Source organism: Watersipora subatra, chromosome 1 (genome assembly GCF_963576615.1).
Source record: "Watersipora subatra chromosome 1, tzWatSuba1.1, whole genome shotgun sequence".
Lineage (NCBI taxonomy): Eukaryota > Metazoa > Bryozoa > Gymnolaemata > Cheilostomatida > Watersiporidae > Watersipora > Watersipora subatra.
Genome location: NC_088708.1, coordinates 24,798,083 through 24,821,446, shown reverse-complemented (window position 1 = coordinate 24,821,446; position 23,364 = coordinate 24,798,083). Strand labels below are relative to the sequence as shown.

Below are 23,364 nucleotides of genomic sequence, written 5' to 3'. Positions count from 1 at the left end.
TTAGTCTATTTATTTCTGTAATAAAAAGAGTAACATTTAGCGTTGGATGGGAAGCGATAAGACGTTCACTTACTTTTGTGATTGTAACCATTCTAAGGGGTTGGAAGTTTTAAAACCCTAAATATAATAAAAGCTGATTGGACGACATCTTTCCTTTCACGCTGATATATTGACCAGTACGTGTCCTTACGGAGTTTAGCTTTGATATTCATCAAACATTTTGCACTTGTTTATACTCGATTCGATTGTCGCGGATACATCTTACTAAGATAGAATAGTTACAGTATATTTTGAACGATATTTTACACGCATTGTTTGATTTTAGTTTTGCTCAGTTTTTGTTGACAATTAAAACATTAAGACCTAGTCTGAGTCTAATTTAGCTATTTGACGTGGCACAACTTTATGTTGCTTAGTACCGAAGATAAATGTGCTGTAACTTTCTCACAGTGTGTCTGTAGATGAACTTCTCACTTTGTTAGATTTTAACTAAGACTGTAGAATGGCTGTAAGCAGTTTAAGCAAAATAGCTTCTGAAGAAAGCAGTCTTTCTGTTTTCAACGCCTATCAAATCTTTTTCGTAACTAGTTTTTAGCAAACATAATTTCTGCGAAGACTAGCTATAATATAAGCACTCGCACTTCTTGTGATAGGGCTCAAGGCGGGCCAGTAAGCTGCACATTATTGAGTTGCTGGTTATTACTGTTTTGTTGAGTTGCTGGTTATTACTGTTTTAGGCTGCTTTTATTGTGGTTATCGTATGCACAAAGTTAGCATTAATTTTTTCCTAACATTTATTTTGTGAATAACTAAATGATGTCATGTGCCTAACTATTAAGTTGCTAAGAGCATGCTAAGCAATTTGACTTTCTTGTTAATATTTCAATAGCATCATTGTAGTGAAAACTAATGATGACCCTTGAAAATGTCAATTGAAAAATCAGTGTTAAAAATATGATCACTTAATATTGATTCATTTTCACAGGTACTTTTTCTGCTGTTTCTCTGACTGAGTCCCAATGGGGAGTTCAGCTACTCAAAAAAGATTAATATCAAAGATAAACTCAGTCTACCAAAAAGCATTAGATGATGGTTTCATGGATGCCAAAGTTCTAGAAATCTTGCTCGCCTCAAATCTCAAGAAACATGTTGAAAATGATGCATCTATGCGAAGAACAAGAAGTCGCTTTTTTTGTTGTTCCGTATCAGTTGCAGTGATTGCTATGATGGCGACGACATATTACATGACACTGGACCCCAGGTGCATTATAGCTAACAATCTTGTGCTTCAAGAGTTAGCTAGACCCGCAGTAAGCTGTGATGTATGCAAGGACATGTTCCAAGTGCCTACTGTAAACGGAGATACATTTACCCGAGAGGAATTTTTAAAGGATTACGCATATAATGGCATTCCTTTGCTGGTCAAGGGAGGTGCTAACAACTGGACAGCTCTTCAAGTATTCAGCTATAATTATTTGAAAGATTTGTTTGTGAATACAGAAGGAGCTCTTGAAGCTGTTGAGTTTGACTGCCAGTTTTTTCCTTACAAAACTAAGTTTTTAACATTGGCAGAAGTGTTCGCTATGTCGGAGGCGCAAAGTCGAATTGATGAAGGCGAAGAGCAATGGTATGTTGGCTGGTAAGTTAGTTATCTTTCATATCATGCTTTCTCTGTGTATCAAGTGAAAAGTTGATTTTCACCTCTATTTTACGCAATAATAGCCTAATGTTGGCTACCCATATTTTATAGAGTGAAGACCTCAAATTGGTCTCCTTTTTATCGAGTAGGAATTGCTAGCTAGTTTGCAACAAACCGTGCAACTGCTAGATTGCATAGCTTAATCTTCATCCAGCACATCTGTTAAACAATGATTTGCTGAACAATGATGTGTGATTACATCTAATTTATGTCTAACAGGAGCAACTGCAATCCTGATGTTACAAAGCAACTTCGCAAGCATTACAAGCGCCCTGAATTTTTGCCCGACAATTCAGAGTCTAGTAATCTTGACTGGCTGTTTATGGGTGGATTTGGCGGAGGAGCTAATGTACATGTAAGTAATAAGAACGACTTCCAAGCTCTTCAATGACTACTGCTAGTTAAACTTTAGTAACAACCAAAGATTAGACTGCTGTTTTTTCATGTAACACGAATGCAAAGCCTAATTCGTAGACTATTGCTTTTAATACAAAAGCGCCCTAACAACGCGCTTACCCTTTTCATCAGTAGAGCTAATAATTATGCGGGTAGCTTGCTGTGGATTCTTGTTATTTATGTTAAGAGGTTGCCAGCACATTCCTTTTGCAATGGCGCTACGGACCATGATTTGGTTACACGTATAATGTAAGTGCCATTTGTCATCTACATACAGCCCTAGCCAACTGTTTTAATTGAGCAATGCTTAATATAGGATTTATTTGGTTATCCAACCTTTTATTATGGTCCTGCAATACTCAAGTGGGGGCTATTGATATCTTAACATCTGTTTCCTCCCTGGCTTAGGACTGATGATCGTATCACTGAATTTTTTTGCCATTCCGCTCCTAAGCTGTGGGTTGTTTTAGTATAAAATGTATTGGACCTTTACCTTAAGGCAATTTCATAGCTTGCACCGCCTCTTTGTAGATAGACTATGTGCAGAGGCCATCATGGCAAGCAATGATTGCTGGAAAGAAATCCTGGAGTCTTATTCCATCACCAGAGTGTGACTCTGTGTGCAAACCACTAAATGCAACCATGGAGAAGGGAGACATTAGTAAGTCATTCATTTTATTTATGTATATATTGTACCCCCCAGTTTTTATTAAACAAGTGATTCATCATTGTCTCTTCTTACAGTTTTAGTGGACACGAACATGTGGTATCACTCTACGTACATACATCCTGGAGAAGTGAGTATCACCATCGGTTCCGAGTATGACTAACTTGCAAGGCTGACAACCTGAACTGGGTGCATTTGAATATTCATATTTACTATGGACTATGACAACAAACCCAATTTATATATTTTGTTATTACATTTTTAACTGACTTGTTCTTATAATGCTGTTTTTCAATTATATGTATTTTGTGCTAAGGTTATGGTTGGATTATTTTACAAGCTGTAAATCAAGTGCTACTATATATGCCTATAAAAGGTAATACTATCTGATCTGGATCTGCGCAACAGCCTCAAGTATTACACAACAGGATGTAATACTTACCGGTACATGAGTTGTTGACAACCAATGATGTGACATTTACCAATGCTCATACGATTCTCCACATACAAGACTATATCTCTGCGTTGCTTTGTATAAATATATATTAGTGCTTGATACTACTAAGTTTTTTTTACAAGTGACAGTCTAGGTTCATCTACCAGCTCTTAATATATGTTGATGTTAACAAGTGTCAATTCAGACAAAACTATCATACAACAAATAAAAGGAGCACTCAAGGAAAGTAACCTTCCTGTTTTTTATAAGTCGAACATACTAACATTACAGATTGCAAAAAAGCTTATAGACCTCTAAATCTTTCTTGGCAGGGATGTTTCCATAGTAACTAGAGCACTCATTCCATCAGATAAGTACTTGCTTCCTTAATGTCAATAACTTGCCATCATCAATGCTAATTTGAGTTAGGACGTTCATTCTTGGCAAGTTGATCTAATTATGGGCATGACTATTCCCTCATGTGACCATACCATGTATGTAACTGCCTAGACGTGTTATGTGGTGTAAGACCAATGGTACTTCATGCTGGTGTTATGTGGTAAGACCAATGGTACCTCATGCTGGTAGCTAAATACGATGTTTATTAAATGTTTCATGCATACAATGCCTATATGTGCCACCTGGAGCGCAAAGTACTTGTATGTGCTAGCTCTACAAATGCAAATAAATACACCATTTAATGCTGGCCTCCAACCATAAATGCTTTACTCGCTCAGCTAAACGGGCAGCAGCGCAGTTTACCAGTCTTGCTAAAACTCTCCCCATTTTCCTAGGGCTGTGTCCTTGATTGCATTTATGTACTGAGCGGGCACCCAGTATATCCAGTATTTTGAGGCTTCAGTAGAACCCAGTTGGATGCCCTGGAATATGACAGGCATAATTAGCATAACCCAACAAAGGCAATTATTATGAATGTACAAAATCTATCTATTAGTACAACTATAATAATTGGGATACAGTTCAACCTTAGCTTCCAATCACTTGTACATACAAACTTTTTGACACAGTAAGTAAAATCTGAGAAAATAACGGTCTCGAAGTGTGAATAAAATTTCAACGTTTCCAGGTTTTCGCCCATTACAATGTTGTAAATAAAATGGTAAAAAACTAAAAACAAAGTGCAACACCAACAAAATTTGTGAATATATGGGAGGAGGTTATGGCAAATACAACACATCTTTGGTATTGAAATAACTACCACTACTTCTTCAATCAATGCGATGCATATGTTAACAAACAGTATTTAAATAAACAATTATAGCTAAAATGGTAAATAAATTGGCATATAATCAGAAAACTCTAGTTTTAAATATCTGGGAAAAGCTCTGGATGTTAAAATAGAATACCTCAATCACATAGCAAGGACAACCTGTTACACACTTTGTTAGACTAAAAATATAGCAAACATCCCATACCATGATGTGGTAGTCCTCATGGCCTTCTATAGGCTGAGACACAATATCTTTTATAGATGGCATCTTAATTTTCTGTGTCCTCTCTACAACAGATGCAACACATTCATTCAGGATGACAAACAGCCTCTAGCCAGCCAGGAAAAATATTACAGTTGAAGAATGTGTGAACGCGCCACACAAATCATCGGGCTCTACAAAAACTCATGCAAACCATATAACTTTTTTATATATCAAGACAGAATTAACCCTTGCAACATAAGAGCCAGTAAGCTACCATCTGCATTTTCCATAGCAGGGTTGGCGCAGTATAAATCCAGCGGTTCAAACCAGCCGAAAAACTGGTTTTTTACGATTTTTTTCATTATTTCTTGTGAAAAACAATATTTTAATATATGTAATAAAAATATAGATTTTCTCCTAGTAATTCCTGTGCGATAGAAATGCAATTCTATGTAATTATCAGCGGTGGAAGTTCATTTAGCACATAGTAGTACAAATCATAGCATAACAACGAATTAGTGAATTTCATTTTCAATTGCTTTTATCAAGTAATATAATGATGCCTTTACTGATGAAATGTGAAAACCATGAGAAATGTATTAATACCATCATCGTCTCTAATAATGAACGAAAACTTTTGAGTCTGGCCAGTGAAAGAGGATTGCTTATAATTAGAAATTAAAACAATAAAATTCTTTTGGGCAAAAGCTTCAGGTTTGCAAACTAATATTTCATTTAGTGGGCACAAGCCAAAGTAGTTGGATTGTTAGAATTCAGTTTAACAAGTTTTTTGTGTTTTGAAATGTTGTGTCTTGAATTTCCAACATGCCTCGCAAACAAGATCCCGTTTGGCAGTTTTTCACTCGAACTGCAGGAGGCAAAGGTTTTAAGGCAAAATTTAAAAAGTGTGCTGTCATAACGCAAGGCCATGATAGACTTAAAGTACACGTAGCAAAATGTCCAAGTGTTCTTCACTACCACACAATTAATCACTAAGATTAAAATTCCTACTTGTACATAAAGCTGTATACAGCTTTATGTACAAGTAGAAATTTTTACTTGTACATAATTCTACTTACAACTAGTACAAATTTCTACTTGTACATAAAGCTGTATACAGGTTTATGTACAAGTAGAATTTTCTACTTGTACATAATTCTACTTACAACTAGTACAAATTCCTACTTGTACATAAAGCTGTATACAGCTTTATGTACAAGTAGGAATTTTGAAAATGAAATTCACTAATTCATTGTTGTGCTATGATTTGTGCTACTATGTGCTAACTGAACGAACATACATGCAATATATTCACTTTATATCATAAGATTTCTGACCATATTTAACAGATGGTTCCACATATGTATGTTCAATACTCAATTATGCAGCTATATTAAATGATGTTAATTAGACTTGAAATTGCAAAAACCTTGGTCAAATTATATAAACCTTAAAAAAATGTTTAAACCAGAAAACCTGGTTTATTCAGTTTTTTGAAAAAGAACTGATTTTTTCCAACCCTATTCCAAGTGGTTCTGTGAAGATAGAAAACACAATGGGCACAAGAAGTCTAAAGACCTAGATATAACAAAAGTAGATATAACAAAAGAAAATCACTTGGCACAGTATTTAATTGAACAGCATGCATGGGTACAATACAAGAACAACTAACCCTTTAAAAACTAAGGTAATATCTTATGTATGATACATGAATTACTTCGACGACAAGCATCACGACAAGCAACGAGAGATCACCATGACTCCTGAAACAGCTTTCACAGAATTATTACTGGTACAAGTTAGCAAAAAGAGAAAAGCCACATATCCTAGTTAGAGTCAAGAGAAGCCAATTCCACTACCTTTGGTGCCTATCCACAACTCATCAGAATCGAGCTTGAATGTCAGCCTCGTTTTGCCTCCATACTTGTTGTACATGCCCGAAAGAGGTGTGTTAGGAAGGGGTAGGGCTGCTCCCTTTATGCCAACCGCAACGTCTTCAGGTTTTCCATGTTTATCGAGTACCTTTTTATGTACCTGCAAAAAGCTTTCCAGGTTATACCCTCCAAGCGATAGTGATGACAAGGGTCAGGTCGATGCTCTAGTAAACAGCCGAATACAAATCTCTTTCAACAAATCATAGTAATGGAAAACATCAGATTTTTGTCAACAGAAGTTACGTACACCACATGAATATACAGGATTTTAATTTCCATTACTTTAAAGACTGACTTGCAACAAAATTCACATTACAGTTATTTGGCAGAAAAAGATTCATCATGTTTTTCTTTGCTGTGTTGTAGGTGCCAAATATGTGGAAATGTGATTACAAGCTCTTAAAAGCTCAAAAACAAACAGTTAATCGCCGACATCACGAAAATGCCATACGTTGAAACCCCTCTCCAAAAAGGTTCAAATGGGACGTAGTTGAACATGATGTGCTTCTGTTTACACTTTCATGCAACCTCATTCGTCGAAATATTTTCACAAATATACTTCACGCATTCAATAAAACCATGTCTATTGTCCTTACACGCCTATTTCATCATCACCGTTGTAATCCTGTCCCTTTGAGCACTGATACCTTAAAACCTAGCCTAAAAATTAATTAAATTTTTAACCTTAGCTCGAAAAAGTGCAATCATTCTCTGATAAACATGAGGAGCCTGTGGGTCACCTGGGATGGTCGAATAATGCTGCAAAAATTGTTCGCGCCATTTGGCAGAAAGTATGTGTCACATGATTAGATTACGACTAAATTATTAGACCATGCTGAAATGAAACTGTAAAGTAGCATCTATATTTGATAAGGGCTTTCTGGTAGAATCAGAAGTTTTTGTCATAAACTAGTGCTACGAGACATTTTATATTGAGCTTTTTATTGGCCTTTCATTTCACGTGATAACATCACGTGTCAAAACAATAACCATGTCGAGTTGAGTACGTCATCGAAATAGAGGGATTCGAACCTACGGCATTTTCGTGAAGGCTGCGATTAACTGTTAGTTTTTGAGCTTTTAAGAGCTTGTAATCACATTTCCTGATATTTTGCACCTACAACACAACAGAGTAAGACATGGTGAACCTTTTGATACCAAATAACTGTAATGTGAATTTTGTTGCAAGTCAAACTATAAAGTGAGAGACTGATATGCAAATTAAAACCCAGTTGTCTAACAAGTTGTAAAAATGTAATAGCACTAATGGTACAATGATCACCTTCAAATTCAATGAAACAACAATGATTGCCGAGCCATATCATTATTTGCAATCGAATAGAATTCTTGTGTGACCCTTTTTGTATCCAAACTCTTCAACTGTCTCCGTTATAAATATTATCGCCCCTTTTTCAATCTTTGATCTAATATTTAATGGATATTACGGTGGACATATAATACCTAATGGATATTATTTGGATGTTAGTTTCTCTTAACAGTGAAAAGTATTTCAAACGCTAAATGAAATAAATGGCAAACCATTTATTTCATTTTGTTGACCAGCTGTTGCATTTTTTATTTTATGATTCTGTATGGTGTAATTTAGAAAACGCTTGTTTATAAGGATGTAATTTTCAATAAAGTAATAAATAAAGATTACTTCCTTTTTTACAATGAGGTCTAGCCAAAACACTGATTACCTTGAGTAAAGCAACACGAGGCTATGAATGGCATCACCTTGAAGATAATTACATTGTCAAGTGTTACGACAACTTGTCTTGATGTAGAATCATCCATAGATACACAGCATTGCATCCAGAGACCAAATGTTTGCTCAACATACCCAAGTCAAATAATAGCAACATCGATAGTTAACATGCATCTTCAAGCATAGTTCTTGTACGCCAGCAATCTCAGCAGGTTAGGCACTATTTTGAAAATCGTTAGGAGACAGGATACGCAAACTTAATTGAGATATGCTTCCTTTGGAGCATGTGGGTGATAATAACGTGCTAGTTATAAAAAAGTATTGATATTTATGACTGACTTACAAATTACTGAATGGCTAATGCCATGAGACTGCACCCAATTTGTTCTGATCAAGTCACTTGGATAGCTAAACACTCAATGCAACATAAATAAGACAACTCCTACTATAAATATTCAGCTACAAAAAAGTACAGTATTTGTAAGGCAAACTGGTCTATGGTGGTATAATATGTGGAGACTGATATTTAAAGTAAAAAATTGTGTATTTGCTTATTAAATTTGTATGCAGGTGACTTACAGTTTGTTTACAAAGTGGTTCTTTGCTTGTAGCAGTTGCTGTGCCTGCACCAGAACTGTTGGCAGCCTTTATATCAGGGGTTGCGACCTTTAGCAAATCATCCATAGTTGACCCGATGACCATAAACTTGTTGGCTGACTTACTAACCTTTAATTGTTTCAAGGTTTGGGTGTCTTGTGTTGAACCTAAGAGACGTATGCACTGCAGTATGGAAGCGAAGCAGTAGAAACCATCGTATCAAGACTTCGCAGGCTTTTGGATAGCCAAGTGCAATAACTATAATTGAACAGTGCCATGCAAAAGAATGGTGTAAACAGCCATATGCCCATCACTTACCCTTGTACATTACTTTTTGTGTAGCAACAGGCACACCTGTAACAACATAAATACATTCTTAAAATCCTGACTTCCATTACCATCTTACTAATAAAGAAAACTAATATTATTAATTCACAAACACAGCATGCAAGAGTCTAACATAAAATATATAAAAGAAATATGAGCTGTAACTTTGAAAAAAAACAAGAAATTACAAATTTCAAACCAAAATAATGGCAACTACAGTATTCTTACCCGTCAGCTTTTCAATATCGCATTTAAGCTCTAATATTGTGCAGTTAATGTCAATGAAATGGTCATATTTTTTTTTGTTGTAAATTATTTTTATATTGATTGGCTCGCGAGGAGGACGTTCTACTGTGGGCACAGTTGCATCACTTGTAGGCTGTAGATTTGGTTGTGAAAGCCCAGCAGGTGTGTCAGTTTGTTCACTCGTGACAGGCGTAACCTCCGCTGCTACCGCTATCTCAGCTGAGCTCGTGTCTATTATCTCTGACGGCGAGTCTGTGACAGCAGTCTCCATGTTTTTAGATGCATCTTCTCTTTTCTCGACGAATTCTTTATCTCCACTACTTTTATTTTCCTCATCACTGTTCATGTTTTGGTCTTCCATGTCTATGAGAGTAAAGATGTATGGGAATAATATATCCGTACAGATACTAATGATTTTGGACATGTCAAACATACGGTTTACTACAAAATGGTCAACTCAGATGGGTATGAATTCAGCCCATCCTAGAATCTTGATAAATCAGCAATCTAGATGTTCAATATAGAAAATACAATGAAAACTCTTAGAATACTCATAGTAGTACCTCTGGTCTTGTTTGTACCAACACCACGCTCTCGCCAACTAGCATTTATTAGCTCCCAATCAACTTACAAGATAGCTCATCCAAGATTTTATGAAATGAAGCGGAAAATAGTTTCCCAATGACAGCTTGTTAGTTCCTTATATGCCAAGCATAGCTTTAATAGCTGGTAAATTCTAAGCTTTTACGAAACCTTAGCTACCTAGGGAAAATAAAAGTAGCTTTAGTCGTCTTCCACAGAATTGTAAATGAATTACTCTAAAGTATGTATAATATGGTAATATTAATAAAACGTGTTAAGCAGGATTTCACTCAACTAATTGTAAGAATTCAACAAGGAACCTCAGTTCTACTTCAATAATATACGTTTAACTATGAGCTAGTAACAGTATTAACTCAACATGCTCGTGCTTTCAAACCATTCACACAGATCTAACTTTAAAATGATCCTCTGCTTTTTAATCACCTAATTTTTTGACAATAGTATTGTTTACATAAGTAGGCATTGCTAGCGTTAGTGTGACATCACTGCGCTTTACGTATTACACCAAAACATATAGAACTGCACATACACTACCCCAAGTAATAGCATGTAACAATTGGGTAGCGCACATACAGAGAATGGATGTTCCAAATTATGGATATACACGTAGCTACTTATGAAAAAACACCTCGATCTGTGCTGAGTAGATATTAACTCGCACCATTCAAATAATGCAAAGAAAAATAGCATCAATATAAAGCTAAGACCTGATGTGTACGCAACAAACAGCAGCTATCCAGCAACAGCAGGTGACATGACTAATTTTGAGAGCAGTCATCACAGTTGTTACGATTCCAAGCAGCCAATCATATAGCACCATATAGCAGCAGTCATATAGTACCATATAGCAGCAGTCATATAGTACCATATAGCAGCAGTCATATAGTACCATATAGCACCAGTCATATAATATCATATAGCACCAGTCATATAGTACCATATAACACCAGTCATATAGTACCATATAGCACCAGCCATGTAGTACCATATAACACCAGTCATATAGTACCATATAGCACCAGTCATATAGTACCATATAGCACCAGTCACACAAGAGCAAGGAAGTAGACACCCGACTGTTTCTGTAAATGTTTCTTAAGCGAAATTAGATACCAGGAATTCGATTGGGTGAAAAACTACAACAAATGATGATTAACCAATTCATAGTAAGCTTTAAATGTACAGGGCAGACTGGCACTAGTTAACTGTAAGCAAGGCAGTAGGAGTTGTACACTCATGATAACCATTGATATTACCAAACCATAGCTATTTTTAAGCAAGGAATACTCGGACAGTTAAAGACTCACCAACACTACACAGTGTGAACAGTGGGTCCGTGTTGTTTTATTAGCACTCAAAGAAAAAGTGGCAAGAGGTTTTTAAAAGTTTTATAAACCAATGACTTTTTTATTTACTGAAATATGTCAGCTCAAACTGTCTCCTTTACCCTATCTGTATGCTATGATGCATTCAAGCACTGGAGACCATGCATTTTGACAATTGTCTACATAATAGGTTTTAGAAGCCAAAAAATGTATATAGAAAAATTTTAAAATCAGGTTGCTTTCACAGAACAGCTAAAATGGAGAAATTCTACCTTTTTATTTACAAAATACATGGCCATTATGTTCCATAAAAAACAATAAAAATAACGCATGAAGAGTTATGCGGTGCCAACTTTAAAAATCTTCTAAAATGTAGTCGAGTGACATAACCGGAGCTACAGACGCGCTGGTTAAAAACACCCAAATGTGATCGGCATCACCATAGTAATCACAGACAGTGTTCCACGAAGACATCGAATACAGAAAAGCTGTTAGAGCACATCTACCCAGAACAATTGGAAAAAATTTCATGAGTTCATTACTCCAAATTAAAAACATAGTTGCAATTGTGTAGACGATATTTTTTAAAGAGAAGGATCGTTTAGTATATTTACAAACGATGGTCAGCAAGAATGTGATGAGGCATTGTACTACCAGACTGAAGTATTCATTTGCTGCTTCCTTAACTCCCTATTTAAGGCTAAATTTCAGCCTAGCAATTTACATGCTCTGTTGTGAAAGAGCCTATAGTCAGAAGTCTTGCTACCACACTACTGTTTCTAATACAAATCCAAATTAAAAAAACAGAGTATCGATTTGGTTGATACATTTTGCAACTTGAACTGATTTGTTACATTAAATGCATATATGACAATTGAATAATCATTCACAAGTAAATCTGACCCTATTTTCTAAATACTGTTTGCATTATGTCTGCCACCATGTTTACACTGAAGTTGAAGATATACATAATAATATGCTTTTTGGAGCATAACATTTTTACTATAACCAAAACTACGTCAAACCTTGATTTTCGACAATAATTCGTTACAGAAGGCTGTTTACAACGTGATTTGTTCAAAATCTGAAACTGATTATCCAAGTCGAGAAAACAACTTTTTCAAGCATTTTTTCCACTATTTTTTATCATAAACAGAACGCACATGTAAAAAGAAAGCAGGTAATATGTAATATGATTGTCTCACAAAAAATTATTAATACACTAGACTAGGTTGGGTAATGTACTGTACCCCTGTATCTGTAGCAACTCATACCCCAGCCTCGGTTGCTCGGTCTTGTATACTGTATACCATAATAAAAATGGGTAGAAATAGACCTTGTTTTATTTTGATAAAAGATTTACTATGATCATGAAACAAACAGATATTTTACTTTTACCAAGTTTAACGTAAACATTAAAATAGCAAAGGCTAGCCTATGCTAAAAAATTCAATGAAAGAATAGAGTAACGCACCCTAGTAAAGATTGTGTTAAATAAAAAGAGGACAACAGAAACATTTGTGTTTTATTTTTATCAAATGTAACATAAAAAAATTAAAGATTCCTTAAAGGTTGACTTGCAACAAAATTCACATTGCAGTTATTTGGTATCAAAAGATTCACCATGTCTTACTCTGTTGTGTTGTAGGTGTCAAATACGTGGAAATGTGATTACCAGCTCTTAAAAGCTCAAGAACGAAAAGCCGCCGTAGATTGGAATCTGTTTATTTATCTGACGTAGTCATTCCAGTTTGGTTATCGTCTTGTCACGTATGTTCTCACGTGAGTTGAAAGGCCAATAAAAAGCTTAATGTAAAACTTATCGTAGCACTAGTTTATGACAAACACTTCGGGTTTTACCGAAGACCCAGTATCAAATATAGATGCTTGCTACTTTACAGTTTTCTTTCGGCATTATTCAATCGTCAAGTCGTAATCTGATCACGTGACTCAATACTTCGCAAATAATTTTTGCAGCTCTTTCCGATTATCACCGGTAACCAACAGGCTCGTCATGATTATCAGACCATGATATATACTCCTTCGAGGTAAGGTTAAAAAGTTTAACGATTTTTTACGGTAAGTTATTAGATACCAGTGCTAAAAGTGACAGCATTACAATGACGATAAAATAGACGCGTAAAAACAATAGACATGGTTTTATTGAACGCGTGAAGTATATTTGTAAAAATATTTCGACTAATGAGGTTGCATGAAAGTGTAAACAGAAACCATCCTGTAACAACTACGTCCTATTTGAGCCATTTTGGAAAGCGAATCCAAACTACGGCGGTCTCGTGTGGCTGCGATTAACTGTTCGTTTTTAGCTTTTAAGAGTTTGTAATCACATTTCCATATATTTTGCACCTACAACACAACAAAGTAAGACATGGTGAATCTTATGATACCAAATAACTGTAATGTGAATTTTGTTGCAAGTCAACCTTTAAGGTTGATCAAAAGCTGAATTTTGGGTCAAAGCCGGGGTATAAAAATCTCAAATTTTCCTGTCAAAAAGGTTCCGGTCTAAAATTGTTCAAAATCTAAGGTCAGACTGTATCCAATGATAAATTTTCATGTTGGTAAGCTTGATTATTCGATGAATGTACTTGTACAAACATGTATGATAATCCAGCCAACGAAAAATGGAAACATCATGAATGTTCAGCATTTTGTTAACAACATACTCCCTTTTCTATATTAGATCAGATAAACTCGGGTTGCAAACAAATGTTCAATTTATAGCGCATTTATTTTACCAAAATTAAAATAGCTAATCTTTCCTTTTACCACGCGGTTTCCAAATGGGAAAACCATGTGTAACAGAACTTCTTGAGACTAGCACATTCACTTCAGTTTATGAGAATTCGGTAGTGTATGCCGATTAGTATTTTATTCCTAATTTAAACAGTGCTCAGATATAAAACTGAAGTATTACCTGAACGCCGATGAAATAAGTAGCAAATAGCAAGAAATGATATCGGTAGTTTGTCATCCTTGATAAATGATGCATTGCAATTCAGGGTAACATAGTTTTGCTGTAGACCATAACCATGTTTAATCCTTTGGTAATTAATCTTCAGTTGGCAAAAATTCAAAGCTTATGTGCAAGTAATTACTGGCTATCACCCAATTGTACATTCATTTCGAGTGTTAAATTATCTGAAAAAATGTTATATAAACTAGTCATTTTAGAGAAAACAGATTCTTTTCGTGATAAACCAACTAGAGATAGGTAATAGGTATCGGTCTATGATCTGACAACCATTACAATTGCTTTAAATATCACAAACTTGGGGGAGTCTGAACTTATGATACTACAGGTTAAATGAAAATAAATCTATCTCCCTGCCCAAATGACATATTGCCAGATATCTATAGTTTTAATTATGACAGTATTAGAAGTTTGAGCTTATAGATACAACTTATTTACATTCATTTATTAAACCCTTAATATTACAATGGAATGCTATCATCTTTTAATTAATAAGGCTTATATGGCACCAGCAATGATTTTAACAAATTGCAATATGAATTTTGCATAGGTATCCCGTTCTTTCCTTAAAAAGTAGATCTATATTCGTTTTCTAGACATTATCCCAAACTATCAGCGTACTAAGGCCCATTCGGTTATTCCACATATTTTAGCAAACTGTAGCAATACTCAAAATAATGCTGAACTTGCAAATGAGTCAGCTCAATAATTTCCTCAACATTTCAACTGTTTTTTCAATATCACCAAGTTCTTTTTTATGTTGACATGCGCATTGTTTAGATTTTAATAAATAAATGCCTACTCCAATACGTAACTGATTTGATTGCCACCATAAAATGGCAAAAATTAATTCTATAAAACTTTTAATTAAACGTTACATTAATGATAATCCACACCTTTATACTGTTTTGTTATAGCACTTTTGAACGACACGTCCCTAAAAGCAATGAAAAATGTCCACAAAAACTTTGCTCGCTTTCCTCGGAAAGACTAAAAATGGAAAACTCTTTAAACCATATGACCTTGACCATGCAAAATGCTTCCAACGTATCTGTGGCGAGTGCCAACCCAAACAGTCGTTTTATTAAATCAGATATCCCTATAGGAACTGCTTACTCAATGTATAAATTTTTACAAAGGTGCACAACTCCGAGTTATTCATCATAAGTTTGTTGCAACCGCATCGCCTTAGCCATGTTATATGGTGCCAGTGGTATGTACGTGTACACTACGAAATTTAAATTTTATAACTCTAGAAGTTTTAAAGTGAAACATATGAAAGCCTAGCAGCTTGATTCTATTGCACAGAATTTTAAATAATTTAAAAAACCTTCAAATTATGGCGTGAAGTCAGCATAATTTTATATTTGGACAGCCTAATTATCAGCTAACTATACAGGCAACTGATTTACAACCCTACATGAAACATATTTTATAAACTGAACTGCCATTATATCCTAGTACAACAACTTAAGTGATCAGTTGCATGTACAAATATATATAATGCTACGTTTGTAACTAAAAAATCAGAAAGACAAAGAAACATAAAATGTTGAACTGTACATGTATGTGCATGCAGTTACACAGCAGACATTTGTATTCAGCGTATACCACATAATATAGGAATTACCGTAATTACATACTGTCCTATAATTGTTGAGTATAAAATACTTGAGCTTTGTACAAAACAAACTACTAAGAGATAAGACGATAGAAAGAAAATCATGTACAACAATCATCATCCTAAGCATACAACTATACCTTGCGAGGAAAAAGAGGTACATGTATAAACCTTGAACATTTCTTATAGACAGATTGAAACATATCTGCCATGCCAAGGCCCTACATATCTTCTGTACTCCATTTATATGCATCTGCACCAACAGCTTTTTTGCTGGATATTGACTGGAAATATTTCTTTTCAAAGCCATTTCCCCGGTCAACACCATCCCATCGGTAACCTGGCTTGATACCAAAACGATTTGGTTCAGGAGCAGGACCTTTGTACTGCGGGTATTCTGTATAACAAGAGCCAATGATCTCGGTGAGGACTATGCCCTAGACCAATACATTAGCTTACTAAGGCTAGCAAAGATGATTGAGGTAGATCACAGCCTGATCTACCTCAGCAAACTGAGGTAGATCATCTAGTGAGAATCAACAGAACTTTCATTGACTCCTACATGTTAATATAACTGCACTTTCATCCACTTTCAAATTCTAATATTGCTGCACTTTCACTGACCCTACATTGCTGCACTTCAATCCACCCCTACATACTAACATATGTAACTGCAACTTCATACACCCTACATGCTAACATCACTGCACTTTCATCCAGTCCAACATACTAACATAATTACACTTTTATCAACCCCTACATGCTAATAACTGCACTTTTATCCACCCTTATGCTCTAATACTTACTGGGCCCTTTGCGTTTAGATTCTTTCTGTTTGATAAACTTAAGCATTGGATCACCCTCTCTGTCCAACTGTTTTAGATGTGTATCCAAGTCAGCATCATCTCGAGCTCGAGCCAAAGGCTTGCTCATCTCATGCACCATATCCGCAACTCGCTCTTGCTCGGCAGCACCCTGAGCAACACTGCAATAAGAAAACCTTCAATCACCCGAGTAACTTCAACTAATGGCAGCATCCTCAACCTAGTAGACATGATACTACCTGAGCCTGTCCGAGTTATCTTGTATTACTCTCCAAACTGGTGTACATTCATTATAGGCTAATAATGTTTTAGGAACTCATGGTTTCTGAAGCAGCAAAGGCACCGTACAGTATATAAAATAAATAAACTGGATTGGGTCTTATGACAGATCTTCAACTAACTGACCTGATGGTAACAAGTTGGCATGAACAAACAAGATTCCTGCTACACTCGTGTATATGCTAGAAGCAAAAAAAATTCAGCTCATATTGGTCTAAGATATTGTTACAAAAAGTTATAAAATAAAAAAACTGACTTGGTCCAATAAACTTAGCTGAAACAACTAAATTCATTTTAAAAGAACCTGCTAGAAGTGTCGAACTATCAATTGTTCACTGCACCCGCACGTGTATAGCAAAAACAACCAGATAAAGCATATAATTTGTTTTATCCACTTTAGAATAACATTCCAAAACTCAGCTTTGCCTTCCTCTAACCCTTCCTCTCCATCTTCCCTTTCACACTACCTCCCTCTCACACTACCTCTCTCTCACACTTCCTCGCTCTCGCACCACCTCGCTCTCACACTACCTCCCTCTCACACTACCTCGTTCTCACACTACCTCCCTCTCACACTACCTCCCTCTCACACTACCTCCCTCTCACACTACCGCCCTCTCTGTCACACTACCTCGCTCACATTACCTCGCTCTCACACTACCTTGCTCTCACACTACCTCGCTCTCACACTACCACCCTCTCTGTCACACTACCTCCCTCTCTCTCCCTCCCTTTGAACCTCCTCTTCCCTCTCACCCTCCCTATCTCTTTCTTCGTCCCTCTCACCCTTCCTTCCCCTTTCTCTCACCCTACCTCATGCCCTCTCTCTCCATCCTCCCCTCATTCTACCTCTCACGCTCTCTCCCCTCTGTTTCTCCTCGCTCTTTCTCTCTACTCAGTTCCTTGCTATATGTGTCAGTTCTTTACCCTCTGCCCCAGTTGTCATATTTTTTCTTCCATTCTGCCTCCTTCACATCAGATGCCTCCTTTTCTGCCTTCAAGTCTCGCTTCTTTCCAGATTTGTCTCTAAATACTGCCTCAGCATTCCTGCCTAACTTCTCATCACCAATCTGACATAAAACAGTGCATGAAGAAAAAATGCTTTCGCTAAAAACCATGTTTTATAAGCCTTGTAAACACTGAAAACCTTCTTGGTTTTCATAAAATAAATTGGTTGGTAAATTTAATCAATAAGATTAAAAGCCAGTAAAATATATTCCCATATTGTCTATGCCACCGACCATCATACTCCAATTGACCATCTTTAACAGCACTTAGTTCTATTTCATTCCATGTTTTATTCTTCAAATACTATTAGAAAACGCTGTCCGCTGTAAATCCGACTAGATCGCGATCACTATCTAAACATTTCCCATATCGCTAAATAAAGAACGGCAAAGTAAAGGATTCCAATTTACATTTTGTTGGACAGCCATGATTGAACGACACATTTAACTCAAAGTGAGCAGCGTAATGCAAGGTGAAGCAAACATAGTAACAAAATTTGTAGCTTGTTCACTAAACGCTCAACCAAATTCTGACTAGAATGTCTGTTTGAGCCAGTGTTCGTGTCCATGTAAATTCTGTGAGCGCCATGAAAATATTATATAGCAAGTTATACGTTTCTTTTCCAAAGAGAGTTATATAAAAAAAGGAGACAGTCCAGAGCTGATATATAAAGTTGCTAAAAAGGTGTTCAGTGAGCGAATCATGAATTTTCTAACAAGACTGGCACTCTAGTAGCATGTGAATGTCAGCTAACAAGAGTGATGGTCAGTGAGTTATTAGTTGGAAGATGCCTTATATGTAAAAGAGATTACGTTCAAGTTTCGGAGCCTTTTTTACATTTACAAACTTATTTGCATGATAAAAAGCACATCTTGTGAATGCCACGGATCATATTACACTAAAATGGGAAAAAGCTACTGCGAAAATTCTTACGCTACTAATTATTATGATTTTATGCAGTAAACTTATACTAACCTTGTTGAACATCTCTATCTCCTTTAGTTTTAACTTTTCAGCTTCTTTTTTCATTTCCTGAGCAGAAGAGAGGCCAGCAGTTTTACCAGAAAGAGTCTTTTTTGCAGAAGTATCGAGTGCTCCATTTTTGTGTGAGGATTTATCATGAATATTTCTCTTCCTCCTTGGAGGTGAACTATCAGAGCCATGTCTCCTTCTCCTAAGTGGTGAGGTGTCAGAGTCGTGTCTCCTTCTCCTAGGTGGTGATGTATCAGAGTCGTGTCCCTTTCTCCTAGGTGGTGATGTATCAGAGTCGTGTCTCTTTCTCCTAGGTGGTGATGTATCAGAGCCGTGTCTCCTCCTAGGTGGTGAAGTGTCAGAGTCGTGTCTCTTTCTCCTAGGTGGTGAAGTGTCAGAGTCGTGTCTCTTTTTCCTAAGTGGTGACGTGTCAGAGTCATGTCTCTTTCTCCTAGGCGGTGAAGTGTCAGAGTCATGTCTCCTTCTCCTAGATGGTGATGTGTCAGAGTCATGTCTCCTTCTCCCAGGTGGTGATGTGTCAGAGTCGTGTCTCTTTCTTCTAGGTGGTGATGTTTCCAAGGGCTCCACTGATTGTGAATTTTCATCTAAACCACCAATCGAAATAATGAAAATCTGTTTGAATATAAAATTGCTTCTGAATTACTGTAATGTTGATAATATCACAATTGAGTAAACTCATCAACTCAATTTAGTATTTTCATATACAGTGCAACCTCGGTTCTCGAACGCAATCCGTTCCAGAAGGTTGGTCGAAAACCGAGTTGTTCGAGATCCGAAACAGGTTTTCCCATTAGAATTAATATATATAAGTTTTAATCCGTTCCAACACCCTGAATGTTTACCTTTTTAGTATTTTACACATTATTTTATGCATGATATTGCACATTAAAATGCTGACCAACACATAAAAAGCAATGTATATCTCAGAAAATGTTAAGCAAAATGGCAAAGACACAAATAACATAAACATAAATGTAACCCAGGCTAATCGTACGTTCGCGTTGTCGTAATCTTCCATACGAAAGATTACGTTAACATAAACGTGTACAAATAAAAGAAAAGGATAAAGAAAAGAATTATGAATAGGATTTTTTACTCGGCTACAGGATGTTCTTTTCTCTTAAAATATCTATCCAATGACACTTGCTTATGCCTTCTTTTTAGCACTTTTCGGAAGTGGTTCATAATAGTGTCGTTAAAGTCATTGATGACTCTGGTGGCTGCAGCTTTATCTGGGTGGTGGAGTTCAACGAAATTCTGTAACTCGGCCCATTTGCTACACATTTGTTTAATCTCGGACAATGCGACAACAGTTGGTCACAGAGGGAGCAATCTACACCTGTACGCCGCTCAGCATCCCACCCTCATGCGTTGTACCGGCGTTCGAACTCCGATTTTTGTTCGAACTACGAAGCAAGAATTTCTTGAATTTTTTGTTCGGACTCCGATTTGTTCAACTGCGAGTCGTTCGAAAACCGAGGTTCCACTGTACAGTTACAAATCAAGTAGGCTTTCAATCACAACTAATTGTCACACAGTCTGCAGTACATCATTTTTTAAGTTTGTAAGCAGCAAGTAATCTGAAAAAAAGTTAATATAAAAGTACAATAAAAATATTAACATATAGAACTTAAAATGCAACGAGAAAAACTGCTTTAATAATTTTCTGCTGATTTGTTTGACCAAACTACAATCTTAAGTAATGGAGTTTATATCTTAGACAAAAACGATAGGGGTGTTGAAATGTCATTTCAGTAGGTGCCCTTCTTCGCAATGATTATATTCCCTACAAAAACTATACTTGTTCTAAGAATGATTCACCTTTTCCGAGCCAACGTTTATTACAAACGTGCTAAATCTATTGCTTGAGAAATTGCTACAAGATAAGTTGCACAATAATTCCAGGTTATATGGCTGTACTGTACGCACTCGCAAAGTTATATGGCTGTACTGTATGCACTTGCAAAGTAAATCCTGTCATGAGTGAAGCACTTCTGCAAACTAATGTTTCAGTGTCAAATGACTTGAATGAGTAAGCTCATCTATGATTGCCATGAGTACTCGAGTAGGTCACAGAGCTATTACTTAGGGAATGTGATGAAACTGAAACTGCTTGATCGTTATAAAGAAAGCAACTCCAAAATACCTAGTCATGCATAACTTGTGCTCAGCTCTGCTTACCCAGCTTATTTTCTAGCCTTATTGAAGTGATTACCTACAGAAAAGAAACTGGCAATTCTTTAACACATTAATACTTTGAAGAGAAAGATCCGAAAAGGATAAAACTCCAACAACAAGAACATTTGCAATCCATAAATCAAAGGCAGCGCATGACGATAGCTGTAATATAAATTATGCGTGAGTAGAAACGCTTACAGAGGCAATGCCTTCTAGACTTCCTTTCTAGCAAAGCATTTACAAACTGTTATATAAACAAACTAAACTACTATTGACTAATTCTGAAGGAAGGGAATAAATACTATCAAATGATACTATAAATACCACAAGTGTGTATCATAAAAGCCTTACTAAGCATAATACACAGCGTGTGCTTTACACTGGTCTAGTCACAAAATAAAGACATGTATGATAGACAACGAGAATAAATTGAAGCAATCCAAAATAGCTGTGTAACTGTGCTGACAAGAAACCAATTAATTTAATGTCTTTCGTCAAGGCTACTCTTTAGTATCGTCTTAATTTATAAAATAATTTTTTTTATCCCAAAATACTAAAACAAACCTCCAACTACTTTTTTCCATTTATCCGTTGACAAATAGACTTCCATCTGTTTGACTGAATCAGGGCGGTCATCAATAATTTCTGCAATGATTGGATTTTCTTCCTCTGCATCATCATTTCCTGCTCCAATCTTACTGAGGTCTAAATCTTCATCAACAATCTTGAAACTAATTATAAAGAGTAAGAATAGTTTATTAAACAAACTTGGAAGATGATAACCAAATGTGAGACAATACTCCGTAGATATGATTGTCAAAATACAACTGTACCAAAAATAACTCTATGATAATGTTCCGCTCAAATATGTTTGGCCAATTAAAGTAACAAAAATATGGCATTAGATTTCTTGTTGCTTGAGATTACCTTGCATATCCTGAATAGGCCTACCTATTCAAGGTATGCAAGCAAGAATAATTGTAAACATATAAAACGTTTGCCTGAATCACTGCAGTCAAAAGCTGAAATGCTTTTATTACAATTACAATAAGAGAGTTTAAAGTTCGTTGCAAGTTGTTGATTGAAGAATTTAGATTGTTTATTTTAGCTCTTTATAATGTAAGGTTCACTCAACATACAGAAGTACAGTACTGTAAACAGAAAATAAGCAATATTACAAGCACCGCTAGTGATTGCACATAACCCAAGTAAGCTAGCAGACAGGTTATCAATAGGCAATATAACAGAACAGCAGTTGCCAAGCAAGCCTTATAAAGCATTCAGAATGGTTTACATCGCAGTAAAGATAGTATAAGATATAACCCTAGTTTCTACATGCACTGAGCTGTAAGGTTAATTTAATACTTACCTAAACATCTTATAAGGCAGCCAAAAGGAGTATGATACTTGCAACCGTGATGTATTACACTAGGTGAAGGATGTGAGCAGTGACCACAATGTGAGTCAACTGGTCTATGGGTAGGTCAATAAGTGAGAATTTTCAATGATTATACTTGCTTACTATTACTCCAGCGTAACTACAATACCGCTCTGTATACAAAAATCGTTTCATCACCCGGTTAACTTTAATGGATGGTAATGTCTACTCAAGTCTCTTACCAGAGACCTAAGAGTTTGAGCCTCAGATCTTAGCCGTTCCCAATAGCGTGCTGTTTTGCAACTCACCTGCATTGTTGTCACCGGTATTTGAGCAAGCCAAATTTGATGTACAGGTGTTATTGCACCCAATTCCTACCGAAATTACAGTTGTACTTACATGCAAGCACTTTTCAATCTGTTCGATATATTATACAATTTAGTAAAAACTTACCCTGCACCAGCTTTGATTTTTTTAATTTTCCTGCGCTTTTTCTTTGTAGTCTTTTCTTCATCTGGATCTGCAGCCATATAACGTTTGAGATACTCTGCTTTTGACATTTCGGTCATTGTAGCTGAACAAAAAATATTTATTTTCCAACAACCAATACAAAAACTTAGCACCAAACTAGTTTAACAGCTCTGAGATATATTTTTCATTAAGCTTGACAAGAAAAAACGCAATAAAACGAATTGGCTCGGCATGTAACAACTA

At 36.0% G+C, this 23,364-nt stretch overlaps 3 protein-coding genes across 3 annotated transcripts; 1 reads left to right on the top strand and 2 right to left on the bottom strand.

Annotated features, from left to right (window-relative positions):
* The first annotated feature begins 25 nt into the window (after window positions 1-25).
* LOC137385822 (bifunctional arginine demethylase and lysyl-hydroxylase psr-1-like) lies at window positions 26-3,152 on the top strand. Its single transcript, XM_068072392.1, has 5 exons — window positions 26-176; window positions 986-1,639; window positions 1,919-2,054; window positions 2,627-2,756; window positions 2,840-3,152. Exons 2-5 carry the CDS (start codon window positions 1,020-1,022, stop codon window positions 2,923-2,925), a joined length of 972 nt encoding a protein of 323 aa, XP_067928493.1. The 5' UTR covers window positions 26-176; window positions 986-1,019; the 3' UTR covers window positions 2,926-3,152.
* A 622-nt stretch (window positions 3,153-3,774) lies between these two features.
* On the bottom strand, window positions 3,775-15,376 carry LOC137385823 (ubiquitin domain-containing protein UBFD1-like). Its single transcript, XM_068072393.1, has 7 exons — window positions 15,266-15,376; window positions 9,429-9,809; window positions 9,192-9,227; window positions 8,856-9,040; window positions 6,494-6,668; window positions 4,635-4,717; window positions 3,775-4,079 (listed from the first exon to the last, which is right to left on the bottom strand). Exons 2-7 carry the CDS (start codon window positions 9,805-9,807, stop codon window positions 3,969-3,971), a joined length of 969 nt encoding a protein of 322 aa, XP_067928494.1. The 5' UTR covers window positions 9,808-9,809; window positions 15,266-15,376; the 3' UTR covers window positions 3,775-3,968.
* A 368-nt stretch (window positions 15,377-15,744) lies between these two features.
* LOC137401231 (BUD13 homolog) lies at window positions 15,745-23,337 on the bottom strand. Its single transcript, XM_068087643.1, has 6 exons — window positions 23,104-23,337; window positions 21,837-22,003; window positions 19,077-19,678; window positions 18,021-18,163; window positions 16,797-16,975; window positions 15,745-16,387 (listed from the first exon to the last, which is right to left on the bottom strand). Exons 1-6 carry the CDS (start codon window positions 23,217-23,219, stop codon window positions 16,212-16,214), a joined length of 1,383 nt encoding a protein of 460 aa, XP_067943744.1. The 5' UTR covers window positions 23,220-23,337; the 3' UTR covers window positions 15,745-16,211.
* Between the last annotated feature and the right edge of the window lie 27 nt (window positions 23,338-23,364).

Excerpts from the sequence above, each read along its gene's own strand:
- LOC137385822 (XM_068072392.1), top strand. The coding sequence starts at position 1,020 with ATGGGGAGTTCAGCTACTCAAAAAAGATTAATATCAAAGATAAACTCA. Across the intron at positions 1,640-1,918 it reads GAGCAATGGTATGTTGGCTG|GAGCAACTGCAATCCTGATG; the intron begins GTAAGTTAGTTA and ends TATGTCTAACAG. Across the intron at positions 2,055-2,626 it reads GCGGAGGAGCTAATGTACAT|ATAGACTATGTGCAGAGGCC; the intron begins GTAAGTAATAAG and ends GCCTCTTTGTAG.
- LOC137385823 (XM_068072393.1), bottom strand. The coding sequence starts at position 9,807 with ATGGAAGACCAAAACATGAACAGTGATGAGGAAAATAAAAGTAGTGGA. Across the intron at positions 9,041-9,191 it reads ACAAAAAGTAATGTACAAGG|GTTCAACACAAGACACCCAA; the intron begins GTAAGTGATGGG and ends TACGTCTCTTAG. Across the intron at positions 4,080-4,634 it reads ATGAGGACTACCACATCATG|GGCATCCAACTGGGTTCTAC; the intron begins GTATGGGATGTT and ends GTCATATTCCAG.
- LOC137401231 (XM_068087643.1), bottom strand. The coding sequence starts at position 23,219 with ATGACCGAAATGTCAAAAGCAGAGTATCTCAAACGTTATATGGCTGCA. Across the intron at positions 19,679-21,836 it reads ATGGAAAAAAGTAGTTGGAG|ATGAAAATTCACAATCAGTG; the intron begins GTTTGTTTTAGT and ends TTGGTGGTTTAG. Across the intron at positions 16,388-16,796 it reads ATCTAAACGCAAAGGGCCCA|AATACCCGCAGTACAAAGGT; the intron begins GTAAGTATTAGA and ends CTTGTTATACAG.